Consider the following 18046-nt stretch of genomic DNA (forward strand, 5'->3'; position numbering starts at 1 on the left):
CAGGGATGTGTTTTGTAAGGTTTACACACACACACACACACACACACACACACACACACACACACACACACACGAGCATACAGGAATGGTCAGATGGCTGGGGCTATAACCGGTGCTATCCTCAGGGAAGTCTTTAATTGGTCACAGTGCTTTACCATCTGGGGCTGGAGTGACTGATGGAGGCGGGGATGAAGGGAGATGGCAGGAGTTGTAATAAGGGGTATAGAGAGAGAGAGAGAGAGAGAGAGGAAAAAAGAGGGCGAGAGAAAGAGAGAGCGAGACAGTAAGTGCGGCGCTGGGACTGAGCTTATTAGTTTTAATACTTGCACCTCCAGTGATATTTGAATCCTAATATTCTTGATAAATGCTGTTTATAGTGTACAAGTGGGAAGGTGCGTTAGTGCACAAACGTGGATTATTGCACGTGTGTGCCTGTAGGTGGATGGGTTATTGCACGGTGGTGTGTGTGTGTGATGTTTGTGCATGTGTGTGTACGAGCAAAAACTGGTGTGTGTGTGTGTGTGTGTGTTTTGTGCTGATGTTGGCAGACTGAGCAAAAACCCTGCACATGTTCTAACAGCCTCAACCAGGGTGGAGACACACACACACACACACACACACACACACACACACACACACACACATACTGTTGTGTTTGTCTGTATGAATTTCTTTGTATGTTTGTGGTAATTTCTGTTATTTGAGTTCACGAGCAGAGGGAAGATGAAAAATGCCTCAGAGAGAACATGACAGATGAATGATTGAGAAAGTGGGTCTAAACACTGGTGAAGATGAGAAGAGAAACGTAGAGAAGGAAGCTGATGCTGATTTGTGGGGGGGGGGGGGGTGGTTGGGGGGGTATTTCATGTGTTTGGGCATGATGAGTAAATCTTTGATGCTCTAAAGGATTTCAGTCAACGATAGCTTTGCACACAGCTCTTCTCAAAAGCTCTTAGTAAGATTTGTCTTTCATACTCCCACCTCTCTTCAGACTACCCCTCCTCATGCCTTGCCTTTTAATCTCCCGCTTACTCTCCATCTTCCCCAACACTCACTCAGGCTCATTCCCCGGCTGGGCCTCAGTGAGAGGTTGTGTCATATTGTGTACTTGTATGTGCGCGATGTCTGAGTGTCCTTGTGTGTGTGTTTTCTGTGCATCTTATTTAGTGTTAAATCCTCCTCTCCTGCCTTTGTGTAAACAGCGTCTCATCATATTTGAAAGCTTCTTCCAGCCGCGGATTTCTCTCTTATCGCAAAACTGAGCCTTTTAACACCACGTACGTCACCATTCTCCCTTCTACAATAACAAAAGCCCACTTCGTCATTCGCTGCCCGTCTTTCTTTTCTTTCGTCTCCTTCTTTTTTTAAACCTCTCCCACCCTGCTTCTAACGTCCAGTTAAAACCCTGGACACATGGTTTGAAGCCCAGTATAACAGTGAGTGATTGAAGGGAAGGTGACTGTTGCCAAATTTAAATGTATTGCTTTAACTGACATGAGGATATCTTATACTACGGATGTTTTTTGTCTCTTCATATATGTTCTTATCTCTTAAAATGTACCTTGCAAAATAAATGACCTATTAAAATCTATATATGTTCCAATCTAAATGTAGATATTAAGGAAAACACAGACTTGGAGTCAAAATGTGCTTTTTTTTTTTAAAGATTTATTTTTGGGCTTTTTGTGCCTTTTATAGTAGAAATAGGACAGTGGATAGAGTTGGAAATCAGGGGTCGAGAGAGACGGGAATGACATGCAGGAAAGGAGCCACAGGTTGGATTTGAACCTGGGCCGCCCGCTTGGAGGACCATAGCCTCCGTACATGGGACGTGCACGCACTACCCACTGCGCCACCAGCGCCCCAAAATGTCCTTTTTTTAAATGTATCTACATGAATTGCTGTTTATTATTTTTTGGCTGTGTCCGTGCAGCCAAGTGATTTGTGTACATAATAACAATGACATAAGCTGTACTGTATAATCACATCATATAGGAAGTCAGTTTGTGTGTTGGCCTTCAGTGGCTTGTTTCCACATCCAGCCGTTCAACAGGCAGTTCATTGATATGCAGTTGTGTATGGCCAACTAACAGCTCCTGAAGGAATCTTTTTGGCTCTTTGGCTGCTTAATGCAACAAATATGTTCACCAAAGTTGCTAACTGTGTGCGTCTGCTGTTTGACGCTGAGGAGCTGAAGGCTACACAGCAGATTTATCAGAGCTTTTAAGTAAAAACATTATCCAAAACAGCTTTTCTTTTGCCAGCAGTAAAACCGAAAATCGGAGTTGAAAGACTCTTAGATTCTGTGTAGAGTTGAAAAAAGTGCATAGTATAGTTGCTGGTGATGTTTCTCTCTGTTGGATGAGACTAAGTCTGGACCATGCAAATGTTAGATGTTGCATGCTAAATGTTAACTTGTTAGCCTGCTAATTCCCTTCAGTCCCAAAAATGTCATTCACTAATTACCCGGTGCATGGCATTTCCACCCACATGCATTTCTTTTTCTCTCTTTTATCCATTTACTTTGTGTTTTAGAAACCACCTGGTCTTCACATGCATCACATTATTATGTTCCTTCTTGACGCGTCAGGCCGAACATCAGCAGGAAGATTCAGTCATTCTCCGTCTGTGTGTCCTTCAAAATCCTCCACTGCCCTAAAAGGATGTTGAGCTTATATTATTCACAAAATCTGGAGGAAACGATTAGTGAAATGAGAGGCCATCAAAATAAAGCAGTATGGAGAAAAAAAAGAAAATATCTGAAAGTATTTTAATTTAATCAGCAGGAAACACTTTCAAACCATGTTGTAGTTATATAATTGAAAAACGATGATAGATAGTGGTAGCCTTTAAAACTGCATTTGGCATGGAAGTAGAACTTATCCTGTGCCCCTCACTTCTGTTATTAACCAACTGTTTGTGTTTCTTTAAACTCATTTTAATAAGCAGAACACCCCTCAGGACTGTTTGTGATTCAGTGACCCAGAGTGGCTGAGGCTTCGCTCTGGAGGAAATATTTGAGAGGAAAAGCAAGAGGGGAGTATCTCAGTCACTTCAACTGCAACTGTGTTTGTCAGAGAGCAGCTGTCCCCCCAGGCTTGAATATGTGTCTGTGTTTGTGTAAGACACATTCAGACCAAAAACTGTCCAATTCTAATACTCCTCTACTTCTAGCTTTAGGTATAATATGTTAAATTAGCCACGAGAGACTGACTCCATTTGTGTCTCCATCTCACACACATGGAGCAGATGTTACTCCCTTTACTATTTTTGTGACCCCCGAGGATGAAAATAAAGATTCACCATATTTACATGGCCGCCATTTAGCTCTGACGAAGGCTAACGCTCAGGCTTGGCGGCTGACATGTTGTTATGCTGCTGTGTCACAGCACGATGAAGTGACCGACACGTCACGATCAAATCAGAATTGATCTAAAGGCACAAAAATAAAGTGGGCGGGAGTATTGGACTAAACAGCTGATTTTATTGGTGCAAGAGGTCCCAGTTTGTAGATATGCTTTTAAATGATATAGCACACTTTTACAATTGTTTGTAAATTATTCCGCAGACCCCCAAGCTATGGTTCACAGACCCCACTTTGAGAATCACTGCTCTAATATACATGACATCAGAGGATAATGGCATTTGCGCAGATATGGTCAATATGGGAATATGGTACTGACATGCAGAGTTGAAGCTAGTTAGCGAGGGATCACAGGATAACAATATGTCTGCCTTTGTTCTGAGACAGTCATGAGGAGGACAAGCTGGGGGAGGAAGGAGAGAAAACAGCAGGGCTATACGTTATAATTGGGTGCTGACAAGACAATAACAAAAAAGGAAATTCACCAGATAATGTGGTGGAGCGAGGGGGGGGGGGGGGGGGGGGGGGGGGATGGGGGGGGTTAGATTGAAGCTCGAGTGAGGCAGAAAAATTTGTGAGGATAAAAATGGGACAGAGCCTGAAGACAAATGGCAGTGTGAGGAGACAGGAGAGACCGCTTCACAGACCCCTTTATTAAATGAAGAGGCCCTCTCCTTTCAGTCACTGTGACCTCTGTGTTATAGCTCAGGACACACTCACACACACACACACACACACACACACACACACACACACACACACACACACTTGCTCTGAGTGTGTGTGCTCCATTAGCAAAGAGCCTTACTGCTCCTAACTGAAAATCTTATAACAGCGTCTGTAAGTCTCTCATATCCCCTCATCCCTTTCCTCCATCCCCCTTCATTCCTTTCAATCTCTCCTCCCATTTTTGTCAGATTGGATGTGCTGTGTTATGACTGAGGGGAAGTCCCTCTGATCAGACAGGATCAGTGTGAGACATTTTTACTTATTTCGCTTTGCTTTGAAAGTGAAACTATTCTTTTTTTTCACAGTATAATTTACATTGCACATAACCTTCATTACCTGACAGACTTCCTTGATCCTCTTATAGTAAATTTGTCCATTGTTTGTTCTCCTTTCCGCGGGGATTTGGGAAAGACGGGTGCAGAAAGTCTGAGTGTCTTTGTCCATAATGCTTTCCCAAAATGTTATTTTCGTTATAAATCGATCATTTACTGCAACATGTGAAGCACAGAACCGGAGCGCTTACTGTTTCTGAATCAAGCAAAAAGAAAAACAACATGTAGAGGGTCGGTTTTCACAATTCACATATAAAATCACATACTTTCACAAAATTTACATACTCAGTCCATTTAGACCATATTATATAAAACTTTTCTTGTTGTACTCTGAGGGAGAATGCTATCTTTTCCATGACGTAGGCCTAGATGTATAATTTCCATCCATCCCTCTACGGTGGGTGGGTCTACTTTTAGCCATTTTCTCGTTATGGCTTTTTTACTTGCCGAGTCATTTTCTGCCATTCATGCGACATTTTTCAGACAATAAATCACCCTGATACACAGTTTGACACTTGAAAACACATTACTAATATGTTGATGAATCTGTTTCCAATAACTTTTAATAACCTGACAGTTCCAGAAGATGTGGAAGTGGTGAAACTATTCCAAAATGTTTTTTTATCCTAAAACAGTTTGAATGTCAGAATTAATATATTTGGGTGACACAATAATTTAATCAATCAACATTGATCCTGATGATTTAACATTTTGTTATTGCATAAAGAGCCCAGTCATTCTGCACATTACACTGAGAAACAGAAGAAAGGAATCTAGCTTTTTTTAGACCCTGAATATTTTCCTTCCGAGAGAAGCAGAACATGTGGAAGATTCAGATTATTTATTTTCTTCTAAACTTATGTGTGAAGGTTAAACTTTACTCTCTTCCTCTGGATCGAGCTTGTAGTTATCAGGGAAGAGAGAGACATGTCTAGCATGACTCATTTTGCTTTGACCTTTTTATCTGTGTTTTGCTCATCATGTGACAGATGGTGAACACAGACAGGGAGTAGAAAGAGAGGCAACGGTTGAAATGCAATAAAATCAACACTGTTCCTCCTTTTGATACACACAGAATATTAACCTCTGCATGGTGTGTTTGCCCTACAGCAAGAACACAACATTTGAGTAATAAAGCGGAGTGTAAGATTTGAAAAATGATTTTTCAGATACATTCTCTGAACAAGTCGTACTGCAGATATTATGAAGAAGAGATACGGTATTGGATTGTGTTGCTTTTAACAAATGTAAATGTATGAAGGCATAAAGGGTCAATTTTGCTTTAAAATGGCAAAACACCAGAGCAGGAGTGAGAGCAGGAATAATTCTTAGATTGCTTGTGTTAATTGTTTGGCACCCTAACACAAATGAAACCATCGAGTTCATAGAGAATCCTTTTGTAAGATTAGGTAGCTTGATAAGCTAGCTGGCTGCTAGAATCAAGAAGTCTGTTTTTGTCTCTCTTCTTCTAACATTGAGAGTGAATTGTTTTTTGAGAATAATTCAAATTCTGACCTGAGGTTCAAAAAAGCATTTGAGTAAACGGAAACATCAGATCCCTGTATGCTGTTGTGTTAACTAAAACTTTAACTCACCATGCCAAGATGTGTTCAGCAATGAGAAAATCTTTTATGCCCTTTGACCGAGACCATCGCTGTGGGGAGCTGTGTGCTAAGAGTGTTAAACAATCTTTTACAAAGTTTGAACTTGGACTTCGTGTTTGACTTTTCCAAAGTAAAACCACAAAAGCAAAAGTTTAAGTAGGAAAAGATTAAACATTGCAATTGTTTTTATGTCTGATATGGAACCATCAAGTTAATATATAAGACCTCTCTTGTAAGTTGCAAGATTGATTGTGAGATGGGTTGCATTGTCTAACGGAAACAGTTTTAGTTGTCAGGTTGACACTCTTCTTACGAGAACAATTCTTCTTTTTTGTATTTTCAAATTATAAATGTAGTTGTGTTGACGTGATGTGTTTGAGTAATTAGAAATGTAATTGATGTACTTTACTGTTAATAAAACTTCTACTCATCATGTGAAGATTCATTCTTTAATGTGAAATCTCTCATGCCCTAGCTGTGGGGGATGTGGTGGTTTATTAGTTTATAGTCTATTTGAGTTTTAAAGGATTTTTTTATTTGTCTTATCCAATATCCCAGAAAAAAAAAGTGTAAGGAGGAATACCTTCATTCAAGTTTTATCTATTGCAAGATGTGTTACCTTGATTAGCTAGCTAGCAGCTGGCATCAGTACACGCAGAATGCTACCGTCTTCTATTTTCTCAAAATAATTGACTTTTCTTAAGGATTATTTGAACTGTCCTCATTGAGAGAGGACAGTGGGAAGAGTCAGAATCTGGGAGCAGAGAGTGAGAAATGACAGATGGGCTCAGTTGAACCAGCGCCGCCTGCACAGAGAACTCTGTGCATGAGGCGCTCGACTGACCTCTGTACATACGGGGGCGGGTACAGCTCAGTAGCAGAGTCTGTCAATGTTCAACTGGAAGGTTTGGGGATATGATCCCAAGCTCCTGCTGGATCAGATCCCAAGCACATGTCCAAGTGTCATTGGGGGGCAAGACACTGAACCCCAAATTACTGCGCAAGCGGCGTGTGAATATGTGTGAAAGGGATTAGTTCTGATGGAACTTCTTGCCATCAGAGTGTGATTGTGGTGTGAACGGGTGAATGTGAGAAGTCTGAAGACTAGAAAAGAGCTATGCAAGCTCAAGTCTATTTACCATTTACAACATAACCACTAGACTATCTGTCGCCCCTAAATGATTCACTTTTATAAGAATTATTCAAGATTTTGAATTTTCTGAGCTGCAATAAGCACAGGACTTAGATATTAGGAAATGTTCTTTCAGCAGGAAATGGAGATACCAAACTCTGGTGTATTATAGTATACACTGTGGATACAAAAAAATCTTTTTTAAAAGCCCAGAACAGTCCTTACAGAAACCAGCACTATTAACTAATGCCGTAGATTCACAGGAGTACGTCATAGTGACGAACACGTCATTGACATCAAAACCTAAAAAAACATCCTGCTCTCTGCGTCCACAGAAACCTTTTGATGCCTCTGTTACATAAAATGTAAAAAAAAAAAAATGCAATAACACAGAAACATGAAGGAGTGGTGTTCTGCTAGATTCAATAAGGTGCCCGTCTCATCTAATCATGTGTGTTTGTTGTATTATGGATGGACCCCCTGCTGTGGACCCGGCTCACTCCTCCAGTCATCTTCTTTCTTCTCTGTTAAAGAGCGCTCCCACATGAGTCTTTCTGGCTCTGAGGCATGATCCTCACTCTGCCTTTTTTTCCTCCTTGTTGTACTCCACATCCCATATCCTGTCCTTATTATCACTAACAGGCTCTTGGGGATGATGTGTAGACCCCCTGTTTGTCAGAGTTTGCTTTACTGGTAGCTAACAGTGTTTTTTGTTTGAAGTCCTGCTTGGTGTTTCAGTCTCCTGAGAACTTTCTGGCTTTGTATGTTTTTCTTTACCTGACTTTTTTTTTTGTGTGACTGTGTATTTGTCGATTTAGGAGTGTTGAAGTTAGAGTGTCAGGTACCATGTTTATATATAGGCTACAAACAGAATAATAATAATACTATCTGCAGCACTTCCTGCACAAGAATCATAAAGAGCGAGCGTGTGTTGGGTGTGTGTGTGTGTGTGTGTGTGTGTGTGTGAGAAACATAAAGCAAAAAGAGTACTTCTATTTTGCTCCTTATATCATTCTGCTTTCTCTTCCTTCTTTGTCTTCATCCTCACCTTTTTTTTTTCTCCTTCTTCCTCCTACCTCGCCCTCCACTCTTCCAGTAGTTGAACCTCTTCATCCCTCTTTCTGACTCAAGAGCTCTCAAAGAGAAGAACCATGTATTTGGAGGACATGTCTAGGCAGGATAATGGATAATAAGTATGAGAACAGACAGGGTGAGGTGCAGCTTCCGTATTTATCTCCATTTCTATTACTTCTGACCCAACACGTCTGAAGAATGCCACGTCTCATCCTGGGTCAGTGTGTGACGTCTGAAGCAGGGCAGGACTTCCATGAAGTGGTGCTGGAGAGCGCCCACACGCTCTGTTTTCCTCTAAGCAGCACTCTCACATTTCACAGAGTAATTAACAATAATTACCCTTCTGGCTCTGCCAAATGGCCATTTGCTTTGCAGCAACACACACAGACGTGAGGCCACTTTGTCAAGTGTTAACCAAGTCACATGTGGCTGAACATCTGCATTGCCCGGCAGCGTTATCATCAATGTCATATGTTATTGGGTAGACATATTCCTATACACTTGCTCGCTGTCAGGCTCTTTTCTTGCTTTGAATTTTGCCCCGAGATAAATGTAGATGATCAGCAACCTCATTTCAGGAACGCTTATAGAGAGGACACTTTTGGCTCAATGTTAAAATGCCATCACACAACAAAGCCAGTGCAGGAATTCAGACTGAAATAGAAAACCCTGCCTTGCTTTAAGGTACACACATGCTCTCTGCTGGCTCAGCTGGGATAAAAACAGACATGCTTTTAAAACCTCTTCAATTAAAATACATGTTTTTCTTAGCTTGACTTGCAGAGCTAGTTGCTTTGCATCTAATGGCGAGCCAGAGGCCGACTCCCATGCTGTCATAAAGAGAAACAGTTCATATTTTTAGTTTCTGCTCTTATAGCTAGTTTCAAGTCTTTTTTAATTACGGCTTGTTGTCCTTGTTGAATATTATAACACCATTCTTAGTGGAGCTGACAATGAATGAGAGTATGCGTTAACCCTCTTGCATCACTATGGATTTTTGTCAAATGTTCAAATGTTTCCTCTTCATCTGGTCATCATCTTGTCTGTTAGTGCATATGGAACACATGTTTTGTAAGAAAGTCTCTCTCTTGACAAATTTTGGTATGCACATTTTATTTTTGTTAATAGATCAATAGATCACTGAAACATGTTTATGACCCTCTGAAGTCACTAAGGACAAAAATATCCACAAAAAACTTCAATAAAAATAGAACATATATTTTTCTTCTTTTTTTTGCATAAATCTCTTAAACAACTCAAAACTACCAAACATTCAATCATCTTTAGGAATTTAACCCTTTAAATGCCAGAATCATGTCATCAAACTGGCATTTAAAGGGTTAAATTGTGACTTCATGTACTGTTCGCAGTATCTGTACTGTTTGTTTCTATGTGTCTGTATTCGCCTAGCTCATGCTAATGTCCTGTAAATGTGTTTGTCTTGATGTGTCATGACTGTGGTTTATGTTTCATGTTCTGCAGAACAGGAACCTGCTGGAAACCAGTTTTTTAAAACTGAGTCAGGCCCGTTAAACTGTAACTTAATGTTACTTTTAAACTTTCCTGTATAATAAATGAAATGAAAAATGACTTAAGAGGGTAGTCAATTAAACTGATGCCTGAGGGTTGAGGCTTGGCTACCTGTGATTGACAAGCTGCTTCCACAGTACCTTCATTTGGTTAACCCCACCTTGTTCAGAAATCAGTGGGAGACCTCCTGATGGCCGTGTCCACTTCTTACAGACACTGTACGGCTGCACAGAGTCCAAGTCTAAACCCTGTGAAAGACTTTGGCATGAACTGTAAGCCCGGCCTTATCATCCTAACCCTGTTACCCTACGATGCCTTTTTTGGCTGATGTGGAGCAAATCCCTGCTTCCAATTCTTCTTGTAGTTACTGATAAGATGTATAAACTTCACAAACGTGATGCATGTCCACAAACTTTGGTTGTGTAGTACAGCTAGCTCTCACATGGTTTCCTGTTGACTGCGGCGCAGTTGCTGCATTTTATTTTCCAGGAAGCATAAATGAATTCCTACACGGGTCAAGAGGAGCTACAGTGTGGATATTGCCATCATCCAAACCTCTGACATATACTCTCTTATTCTGATTGGACAGCAGCCAGTAGCAAATGTTTTTTGACACTACCGAAGTGAGGTTAAGCTTCCATCAGACTCATCCTTCAACTTGCACTCAACATATTTGAAAAGACATATATATGCACAAGCAAATGCATGGAATACAATGAGATGTCATCTGCGTGGGTGTGTACATGTGATGTAACATCACGTTTGTACTGGTATGGGAAGGGAGTGTGTGCTTATAACATATGCAGCAGTGGAAACATCCAGAGAGCAATGTAAACCTCTGCAATCCTGTCAACACCATGACACGACCACAACAGAGAGACAAAGTGTCAGCTGGTTGCATCTTTACCATCTGATGTCAGAACAGTGCACACACAAACAAACAAGCCTCTTTGATTTCCTGCTTCTTCTTCTTTTTTTTGCCACTATAAAAAGAGAATCTTTTCTGCAGCTTCAATAGCCGTGGCTCACGCTGCGAGGAGAAATCTAAAGTTTGGCTTCATGCAGAATGTACAGATCAGACTCAATAAATTATCATCTTTTTTTCTCCTCATGTCGACTTTGCCAAATCTCCTTTCCTGCGTCTTTGTGTCCTCGTGTCCCCCACACTCCTATCCCCTGTGTGCCTGGACTTAAAAGGCCAGCTTGAGGGATGACAACCGTCGCTCACTTCATAGGGCTGAGAGTCGGGGAGGATCAGGAATGGAAGCGAGATGAAAGCAGAAAATTGCAGATGAGGTAGAGCGGGAAGAGAGTAGTTTTAAAGATTTATAAAAGGATTGACAGCATCAGTGTCAGTCGAGAGAAGCAGAATAACACCATCCTTCTTCACACCTGCACATGAGCACCTCCATCTCGAGGAAAGAAACATCTGATCCATCAGTGAGGATGCTTGAATCGTTACTGCTTTGAGACTCGAGAGTTCACTCGAGAGGTGAATGGGATTTTAATGAGGAAGATTACATTTAATCCTTTATGAGGTCCTTGAATCCTAAATTTTTTTGATGGTAATAAATACAGGTTCATCAGGTTGCGGTTAATACATGCGCATGTTATTTTTTTTAAGAGCGGTGAAATGACAAATGTTTTGAGTTCGGTATAAATGTGCTCATCCTGATTAACCTCAGCACACTCTCTCTCCCAGACTTACTGAAGGAAATTAAACAAGTTTATTAAAACCTGCAGAGATGTTAATAACAATCTGGCATTTGCTCTTTGGGACCGTTTTTAATATCTGTTTACTCCGAGGTAACACTGTGGTAACACTTAGATGAGATTTGAAGGTGTTACAGCTGCACAGCTACATCTTCTATTAACAGAATGAACTCAAGACCGGTTTGTGTATTTGTTTATTAACCACATTGAAGGCACTACATTATGGGCTAACAGTATGCAGAGTGGCCCCAGGAAGCTGCTCAGAACATATTATCAAAATTAATTCTACTGAATTCAAGTTACATACTGAAGCCCTGAGTGGACACACATCCATACAGCTTCTACAATTCACTCAGCAGACTCTTTTCTCCAAAGCGACGTACATCAGAGAGTAAGAACAACACAAGCAAGGATCTAGAAAAAAGGGAACAATGTGAGTAAGAGCAAACGATCAGCTTTGAGTCTGATTGGACACACAGGTGCTGACAGGAAGTGACCAGAGGCAAAGCACAACATTGAGGGCAGTTCTTGAGAGCTCTAATCAGTATAGAAACCATCTTATAAGTCGTCGTTATCAAACAAAAACCATCGTCATTACCATCATCATCATCAATAATATGGAGACCATCATCATTAAGTTAGTAGGTATTCATGAAAGAGCTGGGTCTTTAGCTTTTTCTTAAAGGTGCAGAGGGACTCTTAACCCACAGGAGAAGAGTCTAGTCAGAGACTTAGGACCCTGTTGTGAAGGTTGGATCAGACGCCTTTCATTGGCAGAGCGTAGAGGGGGGGGGGGGGGGGTGGTAGACCAGCTTATATTATTCTGTTTTCTCACGTGATAACAAGTAATTACCGATGGTTTTCTCGATATCTCGACTTATTCATGTTGTTATCTTGAGATAACAACCCTGGTGTTTTGCATGATGACGAGGTTATTTCTTGGGATCTTGAGTTGATGACTGAAAAATGTTTTTGTCATCAAGGGGAAACCAGTGAAGTGAAATGTATGGATGCATGTTTCCTTAGGGTTTCCAAAGTTTAAAAGACAAGAACAGGAAATGTATTGTGGTGAAAAGAAAAAAAACTGTGTTGGTCCGTCCTTCACATCTAGCTGGCTTTCCTTGTGTCTGTCCTCAGTCCTCAGCCCATCCAAGTAATCCTTAAAAAAAAGGTAACCAACTTTAATGTTGTACATATCCTGTAAGGTCGTATTGGGCTTCACCATATCAGGTTTTAACTGCATCAATCTTCTGATGCCATCAGCTATATGGGACTGATGACGAGATATGCTTCTGGGTGATGATGGTCAACATTACAGGAAGTGTTGTATTGTCGATGTAGCAAACTGCATTGTTCAAAATCTAATTAGAAACTTCAGCATGAAACTGTGTTCAGATCAAAAAACAACAGAAGATTCTCCTCTTTCAGAAACGTCTGCCGTCATTTCAGTTTCTCATTCACGATGTCTGTTTGTTGAATTGATCATCTCTGATGCGTTCCAGCAAGCCGCCACACGACCGTCCAAGAGAGACAGGCTGTCATCTCTATATAGAACAGAGTACACCAAAGCCTGCTGATGTGTGATTGGCCGATATTTATCAGACTGCAAACGTACAATAAACAGAAACTAAAACACCTGCAACTCTGAAATTCAGATTATTAATTCTTATAAAGCAATTAACAGCATCACCTGCTAGTTGGACATATAGAATGCTTTGTAGGATTTGTTGACTACAAGAAAAATCTGGGATTTGTTCTTAAGACCAGTTTGATTTTGTTGTTATTTAGCACACAGCTGTCATGGTTACGGTAGAATAAGTTAGCACAGTGTCCCCACAAGTGATGAAAGTCAGAGTGTGTGTGTGTGTTTGTTTGTGTGTGTGTGCCAGAGAATGCCTTCTCATGCTGCTCCTAATCCGTCCCAGATTGAGGTCAGTGGGGCTGCTGGAGGATCTTGGTGTGTTTACAACCTCGGCCTGACCCCTCGCTGAGATTGGCTGACTCCTCCAGTGTAGGGATCTGATTCGTCTGGAGTACTTTTACTGCAGAAGCCTAAAGTGTTAAACATCTTTATATAAGATATCAGGCTGAGTGACGGGACATACTTTACCCCTCAAGCAGGTCCACAAAGGGGGGACTGGGAGTCACAATTGGGGTTTGTGGTTTGTTATAGTGATTCCCTGCTGCTTTAGAAGGCCCGAGCATCACATGGGAGGGTTGCTATGGCGATGGCAGGTTGTAGCGTAGGTGTGTTGTTGTGGTAACAGTATGTGCATGGGATGCTGCCGTTCACTCACTGTTGACTGGAGAGTCAGAGCGAGAGGTCCTCGAGGGGAGCAGAATCAGACTTTTTATGACGCTCTTGTTTTTCTCTCTTTTCTGACACAGAGCGATAAAAGAGAAAGATAATCCCTTCAACACAGGCCCTGGTGATACGCTTAATATATTAATTGCATTTCCTTTGATACAGATACAACATTAGAATTGAAGACGGTATTATTGTAAAAGAATGCCGAGGCTAAATCCTGTTACAAATAAAGCATCTGAATAAAAACAACCAACACAGGCCCACTCACATTCCCATGTTAGTCGTTTCATAACACAGCCAACAAACAAATATATCAGCAGAATATTTTTATTGCTGCCCATGACTACCAATTGCCTCCCTTGCTTGCCAGGCTGTTTATCAAGCACTCAGAGTAATGGAGGAAGCAGATCAGAGGGCATATTCACTCACACCTCGTCAGTATTTTCCAAGATTGCTTCCATCTCTGGCAGGAGACTGTAAATACCTCCCAGAATGCAGCGTGTCATTAAAGTGCGACTGTTGTTTTGTTTTTTCACCCACCTGATTACTCACTTTCTCTCGCTGCCACTTCTGTTTTATCGTTGTTTCCCTCTCTGAGTGTCTTGTTAAACTCCGCTAACCAGATGTCGAGCCTCCTCTCCCGCCTCCTCTATCGTTTCTTCTCTGATCTCCCTCCCTTTGTCCCCCCCCCCCCCCCCCCCCCCCCCCGCGTTTGTTTCATTAGTCGTGTCTGTTTCTTTGTTCTTGCAATCCCCCATCTCGCAATTTTACTCATGTTTTCACACACACACACACACACACACACACACACGCAGTCCTTGTGTTCTATGCACTTGGGACTTGTATGCACTCAGATGCATCAGTTGATTGAATTCTTCTCCTGCGTCTGCGCTGTCTTTGCAGGTGACTCGAGGAGACAAACAGACCCTCAAACATGCTGATTTGTCCTCCTCACAATGACAATCCCTTAAGAGGCTGAATAGCCCCCAACATCTTCACAAAGCACTCCACTAGCATAAACCCAAACAAAAGCTCTGCCACTTTCCAGGCTTCTAAGAGCGGCTCTCAGGCACCACATGGAATGCAATAAAGCGTCTCCCTGCATTATTCGCTCAATTCATTTTATCCCAGCCTAGCTTAAATGCTTGACTGCTGTCCATTGTGAAAAACTGACGGCTTTGAATATTCTCCATTTCTTCAGCATTGTATAAATATGTATGGGCGCATATGCACATGTACACAATGCCTGTGTTTGTGTGTGTGTCGTTGCACCATCCGTACGCTTGCGGCCTTTAACCAGTGAGGTAATGTACTGCATTAATGACAGGGACACACAGGATACAGCTCCTACAGCAACCACAGCTAATACCCCGTTATACTGGGACTACTTTTTCAATGTGTAATGACCTTGTGACCTTTACTCCTGAAGGTTGTCATTAATAAATCCCTGGAGGAAGTCCTAATCACAACTTCTTAAAGGACATCCTACCAGGCCCTGCATGTGCATTCATACACATATTTAACTAATTTACCAAACTCCCTAACCCCCCTTCAGGGATAAAGTCCAAAATCTCAGATCAGAGGACATTGTTTTCAGTATCTATCATATCTTTACTGCATGTTAGATCATTCTGAAGAAGGTTTCTAACCTTGTAGCAAAGTGTTTTTTCTTCATCTTTGTGCAGTAAATCTGTAAACAACAAATTCAACACAGGATTTCTTCTAGCAATAATTTATACTTTTTTTTTTTTTAAACTCCAACACAAAAGAGCTCAACAGTGATCGTGTATATTAAAAAATCTTAATATTTGAATAGCAGTTTGGATACCATGGCAACAGAAATACAAATATTAGGAACTCAATATTAAGTAATTTGTTGTTTTCAATCATCACAATTGCCTGCAAACCCTGCACACTGTCTGATTTGGCAACATGTTTGCACTTGTGTATCAGTGCCAATGGACTCATTCCTCTCCAACCCACATCTTATGAAATAGACATCTTTTTTTTTTAAAGCTTATTATTATTGAAAATATGCATTACCTTAATGACTAATACATACTATCACATGATATCTTGAGCTGATTCTGGTGACCAGTTAGAGTCCGTGTTCCAGACATCCGAACAACGGGTCGCTTTGTTCCTGATATGAAGCGCTGAACTCAAAGAGGCATTGTGCATTGAAACCGTAATCCACTCCTTTCTGTTCTTAATGGTTTTACTTTAGTGCAGCACTCAAAATTACGAGTCAAACACAGATAACATTTAGATTCTTTTTTAATTTAATTTTTATTGACATTTTTATGACATCACAATACAAACAAGAGTGAAAACCCACAACCCAATCCATGGACATAACCCCCCCCCCGCTACCCCAGAACACCCACAACCACACACACCCACAACCAGACAGGATGTAAAACATAGTTACAAATAGGTCATCTATATACCTGAGCCATGGACACAAATGCAAAACATATCAATTAATTATACATCATCAGTGTGTTAGTGCTACATCCAAGCTGTCCGCATTAGAAATGTCCATAAATAAAAAGATAAATCCATACAAGTCCAAATGTTGCAAGAAGGGACCCCAAGATTCTTCCATTTATGTTTACATTGTGAATCATGTGTATCACTGAGACCAGTTCATGCAACCAGCTTCTGAGGCATGCTGGAGTTGGTGTCTTTTCATTTAACATTTAGATCCTTGAACAGAAGCTTAAGGCCTTTTTGGTCGCAACAGTCCCCTCCAAAAAAGGCAGCATAATGCTGGAAGGTCTGATTAACCCACAGTGTTTTGTTATCTTAGTCAAATTTATGCTTCATGTCACTCTTCCTCTTCCTCTTCTCTGAACTTACTCCTGTAACTCTACACCCTTGTACGTATCCAAAAATACTTCTTAGCTCCTTTTTGTAAAGCCGCACGTATTTATTTCCGTCTATGTGTGCTGTGTTTCCAGCCTCACATCCTGCTGTCTCGGTTTGCTTCCTTGCACTTGGATGTCCCTCTCTCTCATCTCTGCCGTTTAAAAACCATCTGGCTTGAAGTCCGTCTTCTTCTTCTTGTTCTCATTTTGTATTGTGAGATAGAGTCAGTGATGATTTTCTTCACAGCACTTTTAACTGGCTGCATATTTAGATGGTGTGAAAAAAAAAATGTTTGAAAAAGTTGGTTGGGGATGGAGAGAGTGGCTGTGAGATTACAGTGTGGAGCTGCTGAAGCAGACAATATGGCACATAGTGGGTGTGAAAAGAAGGGGCCCGAGGGGTCTCTGGAGGTGTGCATGAGATTGAGAGAATGTATCAACACACATGTGAAAGTCATATATGGAGCCGGAAATAGAGGGCAGTCACCTCTGAACAAAAAGCTCGGCTGCATTTACACCTTTCCCTCACACCGGGGACTTACATCAGGTTATGAAGCACCTGCGGCAGAATGCCTGTTTATTTTATTTTCACTTACAGAATAGTTGATGCAAACAAAGAAACATTTTTCTTATGTTTCAGAATAAAAGCTTAACAAGCTTTTTTTTTTTTTCATTTGAAAATCATGGCGATAACGTAGATTCTCCTCTACACGTCCTGACTCGTTCTCTTCTTTTCTCTTTCTGCAGTCATCGCTGATTCGCTGACGGTGGCGGCTCCCGCCCAGACTCTGTCCAAAGTGGAGGGCGACACGCTCCAGCTGACCTGCGAGGTGTCCCGCACCACGCTGCAGCACACTCACTTATCCGTGGGCTGGTACCTGCGCTCCCCAGAGGACGCCGCCGCCCCGCCTCAGGAGCTGGTCACCTTGTCGAGGGACTTCGTCCTGCGCTCGGGGCGGACTGTACCGGCAGAGGATGGCGGCGGGGGACCTGAGGCTGGATAAAACCAGCGCTACGAGCTACAGGCTAACCATCCACAAGCTGCAGCCCGTGGACCAGGGCCTGCTGTACTGCCAGGCCGCCGAGTGGATCCAAGACCCGGATGGAAGCTGGTTCGCGATGACGCGCAAGCAGAGTGACAAGACTCAGCTGCGGATTCAGCCCACAGGTGAGTGAGGGGAAAACCAGGGCAAATGGGGCAGGGAGGGGGGGTTTGTGTATGTGTTGTCAACTATTAATAATAATAATAACTTTATTTCTATAGCAGCTTTTATAAACACAGGTTTACAAAGTGCTTTGACAAACAGCAAAAACAAGAACAAACTAAACCAAACACAGAAGAACATAAACAACAACAAGAACATAACAAATACTAAATACTCAAAATAAT

General features: G+C 41.5%; 1 protein-coding gene across 1 annotated transcript in view; it reads left to right on the forward strand.

Annotated features, from left to right (window-relative positions):
- Positions 1-18046, forward strand: part of igsf3 (immunoglobulin superfamily, member 3) — a 78176-nt gene that overhangs the window by 42031 nt on the left and 18099 nt on the right. The window contains 2 exon segments of the mRNA XM_065962292.1: positions 17404-17609; positions 17611-17824. Coding sequence (XP_065818364.1) covers positions 17404-17609; positions 17611-17824 — 420 coding nt within the window.

Source organism: Labrus bergylta, chromosome 13, assembly GCF_963930695.1.
Source record: "Labrus bergylta chromosome 13, fLabBer1.1, whole genome shotgun sequence".
NCBI classification, from domain to species: domain Eukaryota; kingdom Metazoa; phylum Chordata; class Actinopteri; order Labriformes; family Labridae; genus Labrus; species Labrus bergylta.